Source organism: Truncatella angustata (genome assembly GCF_020726525.1).
Source record: "Truncatella angustata strain MPI-SDFR-AT-0073 chromosome Unknown BKA67scaffold_7, whole genome shotgun sequence".
Classification (NCBI taxonomy): domain Eukaryota; kingdom Fungi; phylum Ascomycota; class Sordariomycetes; order Amphisphaeriales; family Sporocadaceae; genus Truncatella; species Truncatella angustata.
This window is the reverse complement of record NW_025763387.1, coordinates 434,492-454,601: the sequence shown is the minus strand read 5'-3', so window position 1 is coordinate 454,601 and position 20,110 is coordinate 434,492. Positions and strand designations below refer to the sequence as shown.

Sequence of the window (20,110 nt, the reverse complement as noted above, 5' to 3'; positions counted from 1 at the left end):
CGGTGGAGGTCAGATAAGCGCAGGAGACGGCTGTTACTTATCGCGACGCTGGCGGGCAATGACTTGCGTAGTCAGAAGATGCGCCCCCAGTACGGAAGTGGCCTTGCAGCGCTTCAGTTTGATCACTAGAACAAGCCCCTTTGATGGAAATTGAACTCGCAAATTGTCACAAGAAACCGTAATGTATGTCCCGGGATAATGATACGAGTGGCTCTACTGAAATCGAAACGATGCTTTTGCCAGTATCGAATGACATCACCTGCAAGGAATCTCCCAGGGCCTCTGGAGGCTCTTCACCATCCATGTTTCGAGGAGAAAGGCCCACACTGCCACCATTCCGAATCTCCTAGCCTTAGCGTAGTGCTAGATTTAAACTTTGAGGTCATGCGACGACGGCGTTGCAGCATCCCGGAGTATGAACATGAACTGTCCTGCTCAAATATTGCGTTTTGCAGTTATGTATATACGTTGTCGCACAGGCGATGGAAATAGGATACTGGAACATTGACACAATACAGTATCGCCCAATGTAAAGGGTACTCTTTCCTGTAGTTCAGTCCTCATTTGGTCAGTTACTAGGTATATTACTCGTGGACAAAAACCTTTCAAGTGATGTCATGGAAGGTCACCAGGACCATGAGCAGTGTAGAATATTCAGGAGGCGAAGCCATTCAAGTTTTCTCGTTAAACACTATGTCCTAGTACTTTGCCGAATGAATTCTGCTTGACATTGTCACCGGTTCCACCTCGCCGGACTTTGTTGCAAAGAACTTTTCGATTTACTTATTCAGCGGATGTGGTTGTGGTCACTATGTATGGATCCGTATGCTGCAACCCCTAGTATTAGGATCCGCAAGCATAGTGCGCCTCTCGTCAAAGACACGTCCGATAGGGCCCTAGCAAGACGCTCTCGGGCTCGAGTTTGCCAATAGGGGCAAGCCTCTTTAAAAACATAATTCAACTTGGTAAACTTGTAAACCGACGTATTGTGAAGTTCGGAGAAACCGATCTTCTGCTACCCTGCCTGTGATCTCGGAAACTGCGGAGGTTGATACTGGTGATTGCGTAAGTATGCAGGTGAGACGAGCCTGCCTGAGGCTAAGTTGTAATCCCCACGAATGTCTTCTTCGGTTCTCAATAAATTCGACCTATGCAATACGGGAAATATTGTCTACGGGTAATTAAAAGCATCGTTCATTATCGCACCCCTTTCTTGAGTGTAAAAAATGGTTGTTCCTACCCGCAATTATATCCAGTCTATACTAGGTAGGCAGCCAGGTGGTCTTTAATGGAGCTTCTTATAATGCCAAGGCGAATGACTTCTGGAAACTTTTTGCGCCCATAGATGCCTCTGTACGCTGTCGGCGTTTGAAAGCCGAACTTTCGATTCTCATGCTCTGCGGTGAAACAAAGAAGGTTGTTGTTACGAATCTTCCATGCAGTCGATATGTTATGGCCCACGTTGTAAAGCCGACAATTGGCCCTGGTCCTTGGTCCTGCAGCAAGATCGCTTCTATCCGGCCTTGGCGCAGCAATACGATGGAAGGGCCAGGCGGACGCCACGAGGCGGCTCTATGTAATGCTCTTATGGACAATTTCAGCGCTGCGCCGATTAGGTATTAGAGCATGCAAGTAGCAACATAAGAAGCTCCCGGTAAATCTCTCAGTCATTGCAGGTCCTCAAGCTGGGATCAAGTATCTGCTATCCAATGGTTAGATGATTGTCTAACAGCCAATCATTTCGAATGTTGCGAGGCTGGTCAGCTGTCCGTTGCATCCGGAGGATCTTGGGACCAGTACATCCTGTCAAGATGGACACGCAGCGGTGGGGCGTGACTGAGTTTGTCTTGTGTCTCCAACCTCATTATATTGATGATGGTCTCCTTTATATCCACCATCATGCCATGATGTATCCATGATAATGCATCAGTCAGTTCTGAGGGCAGGGCAATCAACACGCTAAATATTCAATCATGCATTTGTAGATGCAGACAAACCTGATGTTGTGAGAGGTCTGCTGCCGGACAGGGCAACTTGCCGCGTATATCAAGAGGCTTGGGTCGTTGGAGATGCAGCTCTAGGCGTTTACATGCTTGATCGACGTATAACTGCTGTCACTTAAATCGGTCCCTTTCGTTGTGCATGCGCACCATGAGCCTTCAGAAAGGTATCGATTCGCCTTTTTCGGATTCGCATTTCAAGGTACACTGCCCCATCTTACGGTGAGCCGGAAACTTGTTCAACTACCACTTCACTACCGGCAGCCAATGAACAGACTGCAACCTTGGTAGGGAAAGTCGTGCATGGCACCTACAACAATGGTGGTGCATGCATGTCTTGAAAAGTGCATGCCCTAAAGCCGCATTGTGGAGAGGCAGTCACGGCGCTGTTTGCGACTATTGTCCGTCCAGGACCAGGCATAGCGTCATACACAGTAGTAGCTTACTGAGCAAGGAGAAAGCCAACATTTGGAAAGCTTGGCAAGGTTAGCTAGTGAGCCGATGTTCTTATTATTATTATTTTACCTGCTCGCCTTGATTCTGTTTGTGCCACGAGGAAAGTAAAGTTCTGAGAGTTGTGAGAAGTCTCCGCCATATCCCTTACTTGATCGGCCTTCCTTGACCCATTGGCTGAGTCTTAGACGTTTTGAATCGGCCTTGTGTCAGACACAGTCGCTAAGATCTACTCGTCCGCGACTTCCGCAGGTACGAGGTACCTAATGATCTGAGACGGCGACAGGAGGACTAAAAAAAGGCTCGAAAGCGCCGCCTACGACCGACATCCCGACACTCGCTACTTTTGCTTGGCCTCGCCTTTGGAGATCTGGAAAAGATATCACTGCGAAGTTCGTGCCTAAATAAACAAAAAAAGGGCATTCCTCGTTCCGAGCGCAGCCCAACCCAGCCCAGCACAGCTTGTCATAACCTTGTTACAGAAAGCAACTTTTACGAGAAAACGGGCATCAACTAGCCAAGCTACAGTAGCCCACTTGTTTGAATCGACACTATTGCTTGAGCCGACAAACAGCACATCATCTCAGATCTAATCAACAAGTCCCAGTCAAGCTACGAAACCCTTTAAATGCTTCCGGCCTGCAGTCCCAGTTAACTTTTTTATTTTCCTTGGTTTGCCAACTTCGGACGATATCCGGCATTTCGCTTACTGAGGATAAATTTGTATCTCGTTTTGCTTTAATTTTGGGAGGACTTTTCTTGCGATTTCTTTGTTCGTCTCGGGTTTCAGGTCTTCCGCCTACGGTATTTCGCCTCTCCCGCCCCAGGTGGCCCTCTGAATCTCAGCGAATACGTGCGAATACGGTGACGCACCTAAATACGACGACGCACCTAAATACGACGACAAACCCATTCAACGGTGGATCTTCTCTCATACGAGCACATATTTGGACCGACGGACTGGCTAGGCGCAATTAAAATCATAGACTTCACTGGTGATGCTGGTTGCTCCTGCGAGCTACTAGAACAGTGACAAAATGGGTCGAAGTCGCGGTTTGTACATTTTCCTCAGTCCCATCCATGCCTACACTACACATTTTTGCCAAGCATTAAAATCCCACGCCCCAAATCCCTGCTGAACGCCAATGGTTCCGACCTTATCCGTGCTATGAGATGGGATCATGGCAATCCTTACTTCGCACGCCCAGCAGCCAGCATATGGTTGCCAGGAAGAACTGCAGTTGGGAAGTGCAGTGCAGCGTCATACATATTTGTTTGCGAGCAATTATTTAGCCATGAGCAAACGAGCCAGGAATGAGCGAGTCCCACAGGCCGCATAATCCTCCAGCACGGATTCAACGGCATTCCCAACACCTTTAGCTCTTTTGGAGGGGGCTTTTGGGCTGGCTGATGCTCTCTCAAGTGGGTTGACTGGAGATTGTCTACATTGTCTGTTGTCTTGGCTTGCGCAGTCGCAGGTCTGAAGCGTGCCGGCTTCCCTTTGTCGCGGACATTCGTATCGTCTGACCTAATGACAAAAGAAAGAGAGAAAAGGGACACGGCGCCCTGCCATGCTGACTTGTTATGGCTGTTCGCAACCGCAATACCTAACATAGCGATTATCGCTGGCTCCATTCAAACCCCCTATTTGGGCGTCAATCCCTTGATCAAATCAAATCAAACCAAATTCAACACAACCCATCGATTGATCAATCAATTGAATCGTCAATTTTCCTTGGGCGCACACCTAAGCAAGCCTACACTAAACCGCAATCGCGCCATTTGAAGCACTAATCGTCCGTGTGCATCATGCTAATTTGGCCTTCCTGAATCAACAGTCCTCTCGTTATCCTCGTTGATGTCCCAGTTTTCCACTGGTGGCAGCCCCCGAGATTCATTCGCGTCGCCCTCCAAGACAACACCATCGCAGGATCCTCCCTTCAGCAAACCTGATTTCCACACCCAGGCCCATCAGAACACTCCACAGCCGCCGACGTATACGCAAACTTACACCGACGAGCCTAGCACGCCCGCTCCATCGTCACCCGTGGCGCTCAACCATGATCATTCGCCAATAGACGAATCCCCTGCCCCACTACAAGGACATACTAGAACACGAGGCAGAAGCTCATCGAGACCGCTGTCTATGGTCCAGACCTACCAACCAAGCATGATGGATGTCAACCAAGATACAATCCCCGAGCTGCAACCCATCTTCACCTTCCTCAACAGCCATGGAAACAAGCTCTACCAGGAGGGCTATTTTTTAAAGCTCGACGACCAGAATACGCAGGGCAAGCCAAACCCGGATCGAACCTGGACGGAGTATTTTGCGCAACTCGTAGGAACTGTTTTGTCGCTATGGGACGCCGCCGAATTGGATGCTGCCGGGGAGGATGGAGAGGTTCTCCCCAAGTTCATTAATCTGACCGACGCATCGATCAAGATGGTAAGCCGCTGCAACCCAATGCCATGGATCCTCGATGCCAGAATGCGCATACCGTGCCTCTCCGGTCCATGGATTTGTACTGACATGCTTTGCTCCCCAGATAGATTCGTTGCCGACGAGGTCCAGCGAGGAGCAGCCCTTGCAGAACATTCTGAGCATATCCACAGCTGGACGAAACCGATACCTGCTGCATTTTAATTCACGGCATTCTCTGATACAATGGACTGCCGGCATACGACTCGCCATGTTTGAGCATTCCACACTGCAAGAAGCATATACCGGTGCTCTCATTGCCGGAAAGGGCAAGACTCTGAATAACATTGGTGTCATTATGGAGAGGACGCGAGAAATCAAACAAGAATGGGTTAGGGTGCGCTTTGGAGCAGGTGTGCCCTGGAAGCGCTGTTGGTGTGTCATCTCGCCGCCTGATGAAAAGGAATTCCAGAAAATGTTGAAGGACTACAAAAAGAAGTCGCCATACGATCGCTCGCATCCACCGATTCTCAAGGGCGACATTAAATTCTACGAAGATAGAAAGGAGGGCCGCAAGATGAAGAAGGCCAAGCCAATCGCAACCATTACAGATGCGTACTCGGCATTCGCGCTTTATCCTCAGGCCAAGTCCCTCATCGACGCTTCCACTCTGCTCAAGATTGAGGGAAACATCACGATTCACACGGACCCCCCTTCTTCGACAGAAGGTTTCGTCTTCATTATGCCAGAAGTCCATCCGGCAGTCAGTGGATTTGGCATGATGCTGCAGTTTTTGTTTCCTACGTGGGATACGTTTGGACTGTATGGACGACCTGGTAGATTGGTGGCAAGCACAATAGACTCGAGATCGCTCATGTTTGCAATGCCTAAGCACAAGCGATATGGCTACCTGGAGATCTTGGACGTAACGTCCTTGATCCTTCAAGAGGGAAGCTCAGGCTGGACAGAAAGAGATTGGAAGAAAAAACTCAAGGACTTGACCGGCGAGCGAATGACGACTGTTGATGACACCCCGACAGCCAACACTCACAGCCGGACCAACAGCCGGACTAAGAGACTGAGCTTTGGTCCGGCTACTGAAGCTGGCCCGAAACCACGCGTCGGGTTTACTGACGGCGGAGCACCACCAACTCCGGTACGCTCGTCACGTTCAATGTCCCTCAACGTCCGACCCGCACCAAGAAACGACTCGGCGCCACCTGTTCCCCGGGTACAACCAGGTCCTTCAGCCATGGCCAGTGCCATGAAGTCCGGCCACAATAGAAATGCATCGGATTCCAGCCTGCCAGAAGGTGCTCCTCCGCAACCACCGCCTCACTTGGTCAGCCCAATTGGCGACAGTCCCTCTGGCCGTGGACCGAATCCAGCTCGCAACTTCGTGAATGACCTTGCATCCACCCCTGAACGGGTCAGCTCGGACGAGGAGCGGGAGCCAGCTACCCAGGCTCTAGAGGGAATGCGGCACCTGGAGACCCCAGAGCCTGTTTCACAACCACCGGCTTTCACTCACGCGCCAGGGGAGAAGCCACAACAGCGTCCATACCACTCGCCTGAACTACGCCGCGCTAACAGCAGAATGTCTGTGACCACCTTGGCCCAACTGGCTCAGGCCGGGGGTATAGAGGGGGTAGCCAAGCAGGAAGGCTGGATCGACGACAACGGGGGCGCTGAGGATCAAAGCCCGGTTGCCCACCACAATGACCAACATGGTCCAACAATGGTACATGCTGCTCACGGCACCAATCCTGGAATGAATGCTAATACCGGCTCTCGTGAAGATCTAAGGGGACTCAAGCCCCATTCTCCTGGCTTGCCGCCTCCGTCCTCCGAACTCAGCAAACAACGCTCTAAATCGCCTCTCCACCAGACCATGGCTATCCCGAACCCCGGACCCAGAGGTCCAAGCCCGGGCTCCCGACCAGGCACCCCAGGTAGTCAAGGTGTCAGAAGTCCCCCGCCTGGTGCCATGGGCATCGGGCCACAAGGTCGTCCGCCGCCGGGGAGAGGACAGCCAAGCATGCCACAAGGTCGTGGTTACCCACCTAATATGGCTCCTTACGGTCGAGGAGGTCCTGGCAACATGGGCCCTCCGCCGCGCGGACCGCCGAACGCAACAGCCCCGAACATGTATAGAGGACCTCCGGGACCTCCTGGGCCAGGCGACCGTCCCGATACACCAAATAGCAGACGGCAGCCTCCTCCTCTAAACACTTCACCGCCCGTTCAAAGAAAGCCATTGCCAGCTCGAGGCGACAGCCTGGCTCATCGCAACCTTCCGAATAACGAAGTTCCATCCTCGCCTACCGCATCGAGCAGTGGTAGTTTCACACGTGGCATTGATCCCGACATTGTGGCTCATATTCATGGCCCAGGATCCAGTGGCAGAGCTACACCACAATCCGGCCGTCAGCGCCAGAACACCGGACTAAGCACAACCAGTAGCAACTATGACTCCACCGGTTCTCCAGATTACGCCAGCACCAGACCATCGACCGACTCAAGTGCATCAGTCGAAAGACCCAGGGCAGGTGTACTTCGAACGGTCGGGGACAGCAGTGTACCTCAAGCAAGCGAATACGATGTCCCCGATGTGAACTTTGGGCCAACATTTAACTACGCAGCCAACCAATCGAGGAGTAAAACACCAACCCCGAATGTGGTACCTTCCCCACACCCATTCTCGCCAGGTACTAATGGACCGAGGAAGCCATCGGGCGGGGATATGACCCATGGTCGAAATGCTTCCGACGAGACTGTTCAGAGGAGGAGTGTGATTTGGCAACCACCTACCCCCGGGGTCACCGCCGGTCCCAGTACCAGCGGGCAGGGTCTCACTGCCGAGCAGTTTGTTCAGCAGCGGGCTGCTGTTGCAGCCACGCCCCTATACTCTCATCAACGCCAACCTTCTGCCAACACTCTTAATGCCTACCGAGCTGGTACCCCTACTCCGCCGCTTGACCGAGGTCAAGGACGAGATTACATGCACAGCCATAGTCGCAGCACCTCCCAAGACCTGCTTCAAAGACCAAGCTCACGAGGTGCTGGTGCTGTGCTAGGTGGCCAGGGTGAAGGTCATCTCTCTGCCAGAGAGCAAGAACATGTTGCGAGGATGACGGGTACTCCGCTAATCAGTGTGGCTGGAAACAGAAATGCACCTCATGCGGATGGCGGTCTCGTCGGTGCGATCGGGGCCAGGGAAAGAGAAAAGCAGCAAATGAGACAAGGATACAGCAGTCAGGCAGTGCAACAGGCTATCAATTCCCGGCAGCAGCAGCAGGCGATGCAAAATTACCAACAGCCCCTGCCCTCACCTGGTCTACCCCCGCCGTCTGGTATGTACTCCAATCTGGGACGTCAGTCACCCGGTCCACAACAAGGTTATGGATTCCCTCAGTCACCTGGTCCACAACAAGGCTATGGATTCCCCCAATCACCTGGTCCACAACAAAGTTTTACATTCCCTCAGGCTATGCCAAGTCCAGGTATACAGGGTGGAGTGGGCTGGGCGAGCCCTGGAGCTGGGTTTGGATCACCGCGCCAGGGCAGTTTCCCTTTACAGAGTCCAGGCTTCGTGCCACAACAAGCGCAGCTGTCACCTCAATACGTAGCACTGTCGGGACAGAATCCGCGAACCGCACAACCGGGACGGCCAGGTTATCAGCCTCCGAACCCGGGGCATGCCTTCTAGAAGGATGACGCTCAAGAGGATGATTCAGCCGCCACAAAATGTGCAAGGAATAGTGATGATAGCGTCTGTAGAAGAGGGTTGGTCAGGCAAAGAGCACGATATATAGAAAGCAAGCTGGTGGATAAGGAGAGCTTAGATGTCAAGTCATTGGATGGAGCGATCAAGAGGAAGTCTGCATAAAGCATTTATATTGCATGGCATTGCATTAGCCTGCATTTGGTCCTTATGGTTTAGTTTTGTTATCCTTTTTATACCTTTTATCTTCTTTTTTTTTCCCCCCTCTACTTGCAATAAGTGGCATGGAATCTTGAAAATCACTCGACACCAATGGAGCAAGTTCGCTTTACTCAAGAATGGAGAGCCGTATGTCATTTATTATTAATGCTAACTCATTCTTGACACAACTGTATGGCGCATATTGTCGTTGAACGGCGTCACTTCTACATCTCTTTATGAAGATTATGACAGCAAACAATGCTTGGATGAGCGGTGTTGGCCCTGTTTCCCATAATCAGCTGTAAGTGACCATCTTTATTTAAGTAGGGATACACTTCATGCTCAAGTCATGATATATGCTTGATCTCTTGTAAGGTCTTGATCAAACAGTCAATATTCCAAGTGCTTGAAGTCTTATGTTCACCATCGCAATACTGTCGGCGAAGGCCAAACGTGACCGGACATTTTGAAATAGCTGATGCATTCTTATTGTAATTGCACAATGACGTGCTAATCGTATAGCTTGATTCGCTGATATACCGTATCTTTATTGTTAGCTCAGTCTAGTGACAATGCCTCCATGCCGGATAAATACTCCTTTTCTGCCTCACCCTACCCACCCAAACTTTGATGCACTGGAAGTTATCCTATGCTAGACAGATCCTGGTCCGAGTTCTCATCCATGCCAACAATTTCACGGTCCTCTGACCTCTTCTCAAGCGTTTTGATATATTTCTCACTACTCAGCATATCCTCCCTCAAGAAGTCTCGCAGGTCGTCCTCGATTCCCAAAAACCTGCCCTGGCGCTCGCATTCCTTCAAGCTATCCACCAGCCGGGCAAAAGTTCGCATGCGATCCGTGTCGATCATGGTCACGGTCCAGTCTTCGTCGGGCAGATATCTTGTAGGGTGGCCGACCATGATTGCCACAGCCTTGCCATCGTCTGTGACAACGTGTATCTCCACGCCAAGCATGTGTGTCGCTAGCTCAAACTTATCTCTGAGACCGCTGGGTGTCCAATTGCTGAAGCCGGGCAAAGGGTAGTGCCACTTGTTGAACACGGCCTCGTCGGCTTTGTATTTTCGCCATATAATTATATTTAGTTCCAAATCGATCTATGTTTGTGGTTTCGGTTTTGCTCTGGCTAGGAGCCGTGGAATTCTCAGCTATGTACTTGGGGGTGATAGAAGAAGCTCCGGCCAATGCGTTCATAATGCCTTCATCGATGTTATCATGCTCAATAAGCCATCTGTGAGAATATGAGGCAGTCAAGAACGGGGGGCAACTGTCCTGAGAATTTTATGCAAGTCGAAAGCACAATAGGTCCCATGAGACTTTTCACACCTCCAACTACGAACATCGTAATCTCGTGTCTACGGCAACTTCATTTTAAGCTGCCGGTAAGAATATTATTTCGCACTACTTCGTTTGTGGTGACCTCAAGTACAAAACTCTGGATATCGTACTACAATAAATCAAAAACCAGAAAGATATAAGAAAAGTGATGTTTGCTCAACAAGACACTGATACCAGGACGCATGGGAATACAGTTACGGTAGTATCGCTTTCAATTGTGAAGAGAAACATACAACGCAGGATATATACATGCGGTACACCTACCACATAATCTAAAAGCTTCTTTGACCAGAAAGGCAAGCTATACGTAGTATAAATACCAGACGAAGGAACAATCTCAAGCACTTCCGTGGTTGGCACCGAAAGTAGGCCAAGAAAAATCAAGGTGGTCAAGGCAGTCGAATAACCAATCAAGAGGTCATGTAGCATTCCTTCCTCTATCCAGACGCAACAACCATCAAGAGTAGGTTGAAGCGATGAAGTGCCTGGAACAGACATGAATTAATAATTACCATATGTCCAAGCTCGGTAAGTCCTTTATAGGTTCTTTCGGATCCACTGGGGGTTTTTTTTTTTTAATTATGATTTTTCTTTATATGGGCAACGAGATAAGTTGACCATTACGAACAGAAGAAATATATACCCAGTGCTAACAAGACCAATGATGACCTATAAACGTTCCAGTAAGCAAATGATGGTGAACTACCTAGTTAGGAAACCAATGTACCTGTTCTTGTTCCCGAAATATCACTATAAGGCAAAGTATCTGGTTAGCATTTTTCACGCACCTGAGGACTAGATGCTTCCACTATATTCAGGCTGTATTATTCACAGGAGCCGAAAAGGTTTATTTATAGTCCCAAGTGGGTTGCATGCATTGCCCCCAACATATAGGTTGAGTCGCATTTAGCGAGCTTATCACGCACTCGATAAAATCGAAAAGCCTACGTAAGACTCCGACCGTGCCTTTAGAACACAATTACGTGATAAGGTAGATCTAGTCCTAATTAGAGAGGATATACTACCTTCGCCTGAACTGGTTCCACTACTATACGGTATTTGGCAATGTATCTTACTGGAGCTGTTACTCGCTTGGTAGCAACGATTACCAGGTGGACTCCAACAACAGATCCTGGAAAATCTTGATATGCTAAGTCAAGGACGCGGTTTCAAGCGTACAGCAGCTATTTTTCCTGTTTCGGTGCAGGGTCCGTTAAACGATATTAACAACACAAAACTATTCAAGGTAGCATTTCAGGAAGGGTTTACTTCGGCATATATGGGCTTTATGAGAGCCTCACAGAATGGGCAGGCTACGAATCTTCGTAGCTGTGACTTAGTTGCTCGCAGATAGCATCACCCAAAATCTGTTCAACTTACGCATTGTGTTGCACTCCGGTTACCAAGGGAATGCACTGCGTCGCTATTTTCCTGCCAGGGTTTCAAGGATTGTAAACAGTTTCTGAAAGAATCTCTAGGTTAAATAATTTTCACCTCAATTTGACAATTTGAAGTATTTAGGCGGCGGGTTGCGCAAATGAAAGGGCTAAGTGGGTTGCTCATCATTATGTCTACTTTACAGAAGAAAAAAATATATTTTGTTCCAACGAATTTAGTTCCACGTGAATGGATGACGTGAGAAGAACCTTTGAGCGATATCTCGAAATCCAGCTTTGTTAGAAGTTTGGTCAGATGACTCTTCGTCGAATTCAGACCTGCCAAGCTCATTTGTCTCCCGCTCCTCCGACTGTTGGAACTTATCATTGCTCTATGTTGTGACGACTGGTCATACCCTTCAGAAGGTCCAGAGCCACTCTTAAGCGCTTGATCGCGACTTGAGTGGCCGCCACATCTTCCGAGAATACAAGACGGAACCAACCGGGGTGGTCTGACTCCGCGTACTACAATAGTTGGTCAGCTAACATGAACTCTGTTCATGTTCATGTGATAACACTTTACCTGTCCTGGATTCAAAGCCACACCGTGATCTACAAGCCATTGCCAGAGCACTGTTTCTCGTACGTCTTGAATGGCAGGTGCCTTCAAACCTTGTTCGCAAACGGTATCCAACTGCGGAAAGTACTGAAGCCAGTCGCCAAGATTTATAAAGATAAATAGACCCGCAGTTGCCGGTCTGAACGGGATTCGAGCCTGATGTAGAGCTTGCGATGCCGATGTATACGCTCCAGCCAACCGGGACTGCGACGTCCGGACGTAGCGTTCCACTAGATCGAGATCTTGAAGAAACTTGGTGGCAAAAATGTCCGACTTGTTGGAAATCCATGCGAGCATACTAGGTGGGACACACAATTCTTAGCTTACGAGATACAGAGACATGGGTGCGTACCTACGCAGTTCTTTCCAATACACGTCTAATCTGCTCATTCCTGGTTACGACGAAACCTATACGCAAGCCGCCGAGAGAAAAGTCTTTGCTTAACCCATACAGACAATGCAAATTTTGGCAGTGATCGGAACTACTTTCTGGAACACTTAATACAGACGAGAAGGGCTCCCTGCCGTGCGAGAAGTTTGACATTGCATAGATCTCGTCAGCGATAAGGTGCATGTGTCGCCTCGTGCACAGCTGTGCCAGTCGGTCTAGAGCATAGGATGAATAACAACGACCTTGAGGGTTAGCCGGATTGCAGAGGAATATGGCACGGCAGCGAAGTCCCCTGGCGGAGGTATCATCGATGGCTTTTTCAAAGGCAAGTTCAAGTTCTGCGGCAGCTTCCTTGGTTGGTGCGAATGGATCTCCATGGATGGATCGCTCGACCGCAACTGGAGTGCTAACCACACCGTTCCTGGAAGCGATGTCGAAATCAAGCATATAGAAGTTCGGCGTCGGGTACAAGATGGTGTCGCCGGGTTCACAGATGGACCAGGCCAGAAGATCGATGGCAGTCGTAACGCCGTTTGTTGCAAGTAAATCCGAAGGTTTGACCGGCGAGCTGGGATTGAACATGCGGTTAAAGAAACCGGCCGCGGCTGTTCGTAGTGCTCCGGAGCCCACGGGGCTTCCATAGGAGAGTTCTTTTTTCCTGCTCGTCAGCCCTTGTATGTTGATAGACTACGGAGCGAGTGAGGCACGTTACCCTTGACGGTGTTGCCATCACGATTAGTATTCTTGACGTATTCTTCCCACCACTCCTTCACCAAGTCGTTGTGCGCTCCCATGAGATTGATAATTCCATGAGGTCTCAGCTTCGGATCATATATCGGATATTCATGTACTTTTCTTATGCAATCCCACGCCTTTCCTCGCTTCAGGGATGCCAATGCTCGCTGGCTGGGCTTGTAGTTATCTGACTGCATCACCGGTTGAAGAAAACCCAAGTACACAGAGAATACGTAGAAATAGTTGGTGACAGTGGAAAAGGGCCGACCCGACCAAAAGTTCGTTATCGATGCAGTATGCTCGACGACGTCAAAGTTCCTCGAATTATAGATTACACCACCTTGCTATTCGTGGCTGATTGTGGGGACCTGTCTTACAGGTGGTAGAGCAGAGACGTATATGCCGCATAGCACACTAGCCTATAATGGCCAGGACATGGCACGTTGCGTCGAGGGCCTGGATGGATGTATGTGCAGTCTTGATGAACATGTAATACTTCACCGGATTATTTTTATCAAACGTGTCGATGAATATGTACAAAAGAACTTAATCTACTTCTTCCCAGGTAGAAATGGGAAACCTAGTTCTTCGGGTTGTCTTTGCTTGGTGACATTTTTTTCTCTCTCGAGTCCTTTGCACGTAGAGCAACTAGTGTTCATGACCTCTCTCTCTCCCACTACCATGCGGCCGTCTAGGCAACTCGACCTCCTCGCCTTGCGTTGGGCTATACTTGTCATGTCTTCCAGTGCTGCCATTCGACCCAATTTTCTCTGACCTCAAACTGCCTGTCCTGCGCTTCCTAAAGAAATTGAAGAGCTTGACTGCAATGTAAGCTACACCGATAATTGCAGCGACGACGGCATAGGCAATGATTAATGATTGGGCAGCGCTAGCGAGCTGAAGGCCCAGACCACCGTTGATGACGCCAAGAAGCATCAAAATACGTCCATACCAGATGTGTGCATGGGATATCGCACCGCGGCTCTGCGTCTTGAGATACTGACGATGATGAACAAAGCCTAGCACGGGCTGGACTACCATAAGAGCGGTCACCACTGTACCCAGAATGGTGTGACTCGCGGTAAAGTTCTGGTTGGTTGTTAGTCTATATCGTCTTGTCTAATGGGATGAGGAAAGACTTACGATGAAGGTACGCTGAGAGACGACGACACCTAGTGCAAAGCCTACCCACATCATGATAAAGCTGACGATGTGCCATGCAGCGTGAATAGCCCATTTACCAAGGAGAGGCATGAGTATGGAACCAATGGGGTACATGATAACGAATGTAATTGCCATTATGATACCGTGAGCAGCAATGAGTCTAGGTGTCTGGTTGTTGCTGGTGTTTTGGCTGACACCACCGCTGGAAGAACTACCCGAGTTGGAGCCAGAGTTGGAGCTAGAGCCAGAATTGCCATCACCGCTGCCAGAGCTCCCGGAACTTCCTGAACTACTATCACTACCGCTGCCACTGCCACTGCCGCTGCTACCACTGTTACTATCCCCAGATGTGGTCACAAACGGGTTTGAGTCAGATGATACCGTCGCCTGTTGAAGATTGATATTCCATGAGTCCGTCGAGTCATGCTGCTGAATGCTGGCATCCCGGCTCGTGGAACCTATGGAGCTGCCGCTCTTCCAGGCCGCGATCCAGGATGAGCTCGTGTCACCGAGACTCATAGAACCACCATTCCAACTATTGCAGCTTGTACATAGAATATTGGCTCGCATGGTGCTCCCATCAACGCCGGACCCAGCGAGCAGCGTGATATCAGCCGCGGTCGAGCTGGTGTCCTCGACAGGCATCTGATGATTGGTGCCTAAGCGGGGCGAGACAGTGACGTTACCGGCACCATCTGTGTACATGATGAACATGTAAGACCCACGCATCTGGGAGCCAGTACCGAGCGCAACCCAGGTGTATGAAGTTGGTGCTTCAATCTGAAAGTAGAGGTTGCCACTGCCTGATGCGGCAGCGGCCTCGGGTACAGCGACACGATAGCATATATTGGAGCTTGGACAATATTTCTGTACATCTGCTAAAGTCAAAGTGCTCTGTGTTAGAGCGGCTGTGGGAGCTGTCAGCTACATGCCATCCATTTTAAGCCATACCGTCCACTAGAGCATAGCAGATTATGAAGTTCTGCTGCAAATCAATCGATTTTACTTACTCAAAGCCGCAGCCGTCAGAATTGAACGCATTGTCAGCGAAATCGTATTCGAGTAAATTGATTCTTCAGTTGAGAGGTTTGGAAGTATGGTCCGGCAGAAGAGGAACAGGATTGAAAAGTTCAGGTGTACACTTCCTGTAGAATTTGTTCGACAGGCCAAGCAGCTGTATTTTTGCTTCTTATCCAAGGAATGCAAGCCGCAACGTCAGAGTTCCAAGACGGCAATGGGTGCTGTGTGCGGGAAATGAGACAAAGTAAAGCTGAAAGACGCTGAGCTAAGCACAACTTAGCCAAATCACACAACATTGCCAACCGCAAGACCACTTTTACTCACGACTAAGACCCGAGACCAATTTGACGCGGAGTTTAGAGTTCAAACGTTCAGATGAGGTTAAATTGTCTCTAGTATTCCGTGTTTGTTGTTCGCCGTTGCAGCCCGATATCTGTGCCGTAGACAACCAAGGTTCTGAATACCGGGAGTATCTTCTCTTTATAAGTATTCGCGTGGATGTGCCCCCAAATGCGCTAGAACAGAAGATGACGGAACGGAAAACTATCGAAGCAACCGCGTAGTCAATCATCCGCCCACTCCCATTCTTTGGAAGTTGGGGGTGCCCGCGACCCCTGGTGGTATATTGATGGCACTGACACTAGACATGGAGATCATGGAGGAGGCTAGGTTAGTCGGTTGTCCGAGGGGGGTGTCAGGGGGTAGCTGCAGAGCCAAGCTACCGGTATCATGCCAAAGAAAGCACAATTGACTGGCATAGCCACAATGAGTGACGACTCTGTGCTACAAAATGCTGACAGCCTACAGCATAATGCAGCAGATTTAGAATCAAGGCACAACTCGCCCGACCTTGCATAATCGTGATTGGCGTTGCGGGCGGGTAAGCTTATCAGCGGAACCCGAGAACTACATATACCATTGCGTACGGGGCTCAAGCTGAAACGAGAGCTTCATCGTGCAGGCCAACTATTGATGCTCGATTGTGATGTGCTACTGTATGCAGAGACATGGTTTGCTCCATCTACTTGGCCCGATGCGCTCCAGAGTAGTACACAAATTCGGGGGCTGAGGTGAGAAAGTATGGTTGACCATGAGTTTATTGCCCCGTTTGATATACGCCGAGTTTGCCGCATTCTGTCAATGACCGTTTTCATTGCACTATTGTAGGCATTGAAATAAGGTTTATAGTTAAAATTGTGTTCCGCGAGCTTGGACTCATACGGACCCTGGACTAGAACAGCATTCCAAATGGTAATGTCATTAGTAGCTTGTATACGGCAATGGCAACATGCTGGCTCGCGACAGCCGTGTAAGCGAGACGGCATTTGTAGGCTCGACCTCAAAACGAGAATGCAACAAACATCAAAGCTGCCATGATTGAGCGGCCAAGGTCTTGGTTTTTTTTTCCTACGGGACGGCTTTAATTATTGGTCAACTTCCGTCCACGGCCCTTATGCATATGATCAACAAGGCTACGAAGATACATCTTTGACGTCAGCTACGGCCTGAAGGTTCAGATGAAATCGTACCTTTCTGTGTTTTGGTACTGAGCGCGGCACCCGTCAGTTACATGCAACTGGCAACATTACGTTTCGGTGAGGTCGGTTGCAAGTATCATGGCGTGGAAGCTGCACGCCAAAGGCCTGGACCTTGGTGGAAGATCTTACAAAGGCACGGCCCTCAAGTCAACGCGTCACAGCCCAGCTGGCTTTCATTATCTCAAAGCGGACATAAGAAATAGATAAGAAGGCTGATTGCACGTCTTGAGACTAGCAACACGGACGTCCAGAGTAAGGCTCGAGGTCCCGTTAGCGATGATCACCACCCTAAGGTTAGTGCGTGTGTCCGTGTTTGCTGACGCTCCACTAACAACAGCTGCATCTCCAAGTAGAAAACGTGTTCTGCACGCCGAGGTCTAAGCCTCCCGGTACTCGTGATAGTTGCGCTGGAATTCTTCGAAATCAGAAATCCAGTGCATCCGATTGGTTCTCAAACAAATATCTACAGGGCTGATGGTAGGAACACCTTGACATATCAGATCAAGACTTGTTGGCCGCAACTGCCACGAATGCCACGACGTCGGTAATTTACCATTCATTTTGGCTGGGAGATACGTGAAATCATGGAGTATTGAATCGTACGAGTTGTATTGCTCAGAGGATCAGTCGGGAGGCCTCCAGCATCCGCCTGTATGTATATCTAATCTGATATGTATCTACCCAGTTTTACTCTATTAACCCTGTTTGCACCCGCCGTTGTAACATGACCGGCCCAAGATGCTGAAACTATTCCAATGGCATGCTCACCGCTAAGTGTAAAGCAAACGAACGCTCGAGGCGCCATGCCCGTATCAAGTTGCACATGACGCTGTAGCCTGCCACACCCTTCGCATCTCAAATTAGTCTACTCCTCTAAGCTTCCGTTTCCAGGAAGCCTGCGTTTTCAAGTAGGCTGTTCGATGCAACAAAACTGAATCCACCAAAGAGGTCGTCCTTCGAGCCATCCTTGTTCTTTACGGAGCCAGCACCCCAGAGATCCTTTGCCGTGATTACTGGACTGAGCGGTAGATCGGTAAACTCTGGTGCAAAGTTTTCGGCAAGTTCAGGGTCCGTAATCATGGGTCGAATAGGAGGCTCAATCTCCTTTGCAGCCAGCTTCTTCCAGTCGATCTTGCGAAAGAAGCGATGCTTCTTGATGGTAACAAGGTCCTTAGGCATGTTTCCACCGAGCCGCTTCTTGGGGTTCTTGTTCAGCAGCCGCGTAAGCAAGTCCTTGGCATCAGGACTGAGGAAGTATGGGAGAACAATCTTCTGATGGACGATGTTGTGTTGAATCTTGGCATGGTTACCACCTCGGAAGGGTGGATTACCCGTCATAAGGTCGTAACCTAGCGCCCCGAATGACCACCAGTCGACAGCTTTGCCATACTTTTCACCGCGAACAACCTCTGGAGCCATGTACTCAACTGTACCCAAGATAGACTTGCAGCAGTCTTCGTTCTCGTCAGCCGGAACCTGGGAAGACAATCCAAAGTCTGTGAGCAGTAGATTTCCGTTCGAGTCCAGAAGGCAATTTTCCGGCTTGAGATCGCGGTAGATGACACCCAGTGTATCGTGAAGATGAGATAAGGCGAGAACCATCTGGGCCATGTAGAAGGCTGCGACAGGCTCCGGAAACATCTTCTCCGTGTTCAGATGGGTGAACAACTCGCCTCCCTGGCCATATTCGAGAATCAAATACAGCTTTTCATGGTCCTGGAAAGCGTAGAAAAGCTTGACCACAAACGGGTGTCTGTTGACTGACTCGAGGATCTGTCTTTCAGTCTTTGTCTGCTCCACGAGCTTCTTGTGGACAACGACCGAGGCCTTCTTGAACTGCTTCTGCGCATACAAGCGGCCGGTTGCCCGCTGCCGCACCAGAAGCACGGTGCCGTAAGTTCCCTTGCCAAGACATCGCAGCGGTTGAAAGTCATCAGCTTGCATCTTCTTGCGCTGTACAAGTCCACCCTCGATGGCACCAAATTTTGACTTTTCGCGAACACTTTCGTCGACGAACTCATGCTCCAAGGCGATCTCATAGCTGGTCGATCCGTTCTCAGACACATCGTCGTCGCTACGACCCAGTCCACTCTGCTGGCTGTTGGTGCGGGTCATGGTGGTGTCGCTATAACCCGTCATAGTACTGGTGCGGGAGTCGTTTAAGCTGAGCGGTTCCATCTTCTGGCGCAGTTTTGCGATGCCGCTGGCGGCAGGTGAGTTGTGGGCGCGAAGCAGCGGGCTGCAGTTGGCACTGACGACGTCGTCGAGTCGATGCGCGCGGCCACGACGAGCGCCGAGCGGAGGGGTTGCGCAACAGTCAGAGTCCTCGTCGCCGGACGTGACTGTTGCTGGGCCAAAACCGCGGACGGTGTTGAGGGCAGGCGGGGCCGGAGCCATCATCTTGGTGGCAGTGGTAGGCAACATCGTGAGGTATATCTCGATGTGGTCGGAGTTGGCAGACGCGGATGTAGATGTATGCGTAGATGTATGTGTAGATGTAGATGTATTAATAATAAAGTTGTAGACCCTAGAGAAAGACGTCGCTCACTCCGACGCTCCTTCCCTCTCCCCAGAATCTCTCAGCCCAGGCCGGTTCAAGGCAGACTGGATCGTCCTGCCCGTCGGCGCTCGGCGTCGGTGCGAGGCTCAAAAACGTGTCGGTGGGCTTGCTGGTTTGCGGTAAGGCGCATCTGGAGCTGGAAGAGAAGCGAAGAGAAGAAAAGATCTTGTGAATTTTGTATATGCATTGGCGACTACGGGTCGGTGGCTGTAGACTGGATTGATTCACCCTTTGGTGGTGTGGTGGTGGAAAGGGAGGAGGGAAGCAAGTGTAAGAGCAAGAGTATTGCAAGCAGGCCACTAACTAAAGATAAAACAAGGAAATCGCACTGCCCGATCCATTTAATCACAGGCCCAAGAGAAAAATCAAAAGGCCCACACCCACTAAAAAGAGAGGCTTCTCCCCTCACCCTCACCTGCCTCACCACCGATCTGCACCCAAGCACAGGCCAGAGTTTTCAAATCAGCCCACAAGTCCACTAAAACCCGACCGCCCTGCCCCATGGGGCTGAAAGGTTTTGAGCCATTGACGGATCTCTGTTTTCCCCTGA

The 20,110-nt window shown here is 50.0% G+C and overlaps 5 protein-coding genes across 5 annotated transcripts; 1 reads left to right on the top strand and 4 right to left on the bottom strand.

Annotated features, from left to right (window-relative positions):
• Positions 1-4,311: 4,311 nt before the first annotated feature.
• On the top strand, positions 4,312-8,584 carry BKA67DRAFT_538410 (uncharacterized protein; the record flags this gene model as incomplete). Its single annotated transcript, XM_046100459.1, has 2 exons — positions 4,312-4,902; positions 5,003-8,584. 2 exons carry the CDS (start codon positions 4,312-4,314, stop codon positions 8,582-8,584), a joined length of 4,173 nt encoding a protein of 1,390 aa, XP_045954875.1.
• A 756-nt stretch (positions 8,585-9,340) lies between these two features.
• Positions 9,341-10,655, bottom strand: BKA67DRAFT_648421 (uncharacterized protein; the record flags this gene model as incomplete). Its single annotated transcript, XM_046105985.1, has 2 exons — positions 9,341-9,916; positions 10,422-10,655. The coding sequence occupies 2 exons, from the start codon at positions 10,653-10,655 to the stop codon at positions 9,443-9,445; spliced, it is 708 nt and encodes a 235-aa protein (XP_045954874.1). The 3' UTR covers positions 9,341-9,442.
• Positions 10,656-11,701: 1,046 nt separating this feature from the next.
• Positions 11,702-13,610, bottom strand: BKA67DRAFT_574608 (pyridoxal phosphate-dependent transferase). The gene is made up of 4 exons (XM_046103436.1): positions 13,256-13,610; positions 12,509-13,193; positions 12,117-12,450; positions 11,702-12,058 (listed from the first exon to the last, which is right to left on the bottom strand). The coding sequence occupies exons 1-4, from the start codon at positions 13,473-13,475 to the stop codon at positions 11,918-11,920; spliced, it is 1,380 nt and encodes a 459-aa protein (XP_045954873.1). The 5' UTR covers positions 13,476-13,610; the 3' UTR covers positions 11,702-11,917.
• A 130-nt stretch (positions 13,611-13,740) lies between these two features.
• On the bottom strand, positions 13,741-15,570 carry BKA67DRAFT_361591 (uncharacterized protein). Its single transcript, XM_046096427.1, has 3 exons — positions 15,453-15,570; positions 14,422-15,350; positions 13,741-14,367 (listed from the first exon to the last, which is right to left on the bottom strand). Exons 1-3 carry the CDS (start codon positions 15,481-15,483, stop codon positions 13,927-13,929), a joined length of 1,401 nt encoding a protein of 466 aa, XP_045954872.1. The 5' UTR covers positions 15,484-15,570; the 3' UTR covers positions 13,741-13,926.
• Positions 15,571-17,589: 2,019 nt separating this feature from the next.
• On the bottom strand, positions 17,590-19,906 carry BKA67DRAFT_574602 (kinase-like domain-containing protein). Its single transcript, XM_046103435.1, has one exon. It carries the CDS (start codon positions 19,422-19,424, stop codon positions 17,874-17,876), a length of 1,551 nt encoding a protein of 516 aa, XP_045954871.1. The 5' UTR covers positions 19,425-19,906; the 3' UTR covers positions 17,590-17,873.
• Between the last annotated feature and the right edge of the window lie 204 nt (positions 19,907-20,110).

What these genes read in the sequence shown, in the direction of transcription:
- BKA67DRAFT_574608 (XM_046103436.1), bottom strand. Translation starts at nt 13,475, where the DNA reads ATGCAGTCAGATAACTACAAGCCCAGCCAGCGAGCATTGGCATCCCTG. An exon ending in TGATGGCAACACCGTCAAGG is followed by an intron (nt 13,194 to 13,255) that starts GTAACGTGCCTC and finishes GCAGGAAAAAAG; the next exon opens with AACTCTCCTATGGAAGCCCC. An exon ending in CGTGTATTGGAAAGAACTGC is followed by an intron (nt 12,451 to 12,508) that starts GTAGGTACGCAC and finishes TGTCCCACCTAG; the next exon opens with TATGCTCGCATGGATTTCCA.
- BKA67DRAFT_361591 (XM_046096427.1), bottom strand. Translation starts at nt 15,483, where the DNA reads ATGCGTTCAATTCTGACGGCTGCGGCTTTGA. An exon ending in TCTGACGGCTGCGGCTTTGA is followed by an intron (nt 15,351 to 15,452) that starts GTAAGTAAAATC and finishes CAGCTCCCACAG; the next exon opens with CCGCTCTAACACAGAGCACT. An exon ending in TCTCTCAGCGTACCTTCATC is followed by an intron (nt 14,368 to 14,421) that starts GTAAGTCTTTCC and finishes ACAACCAACCAG; the next exon opens with AACTTTACCGCGAGTCACAC.
- BKA67DRAFT_574602 (XM_046103435.1), bottom strand. Translation starts at nt 19,424, where the DNA reads ATGTTGCCTACCACTGCCACCAAGATGATGGCTCCGGCCCCGCCTGCC.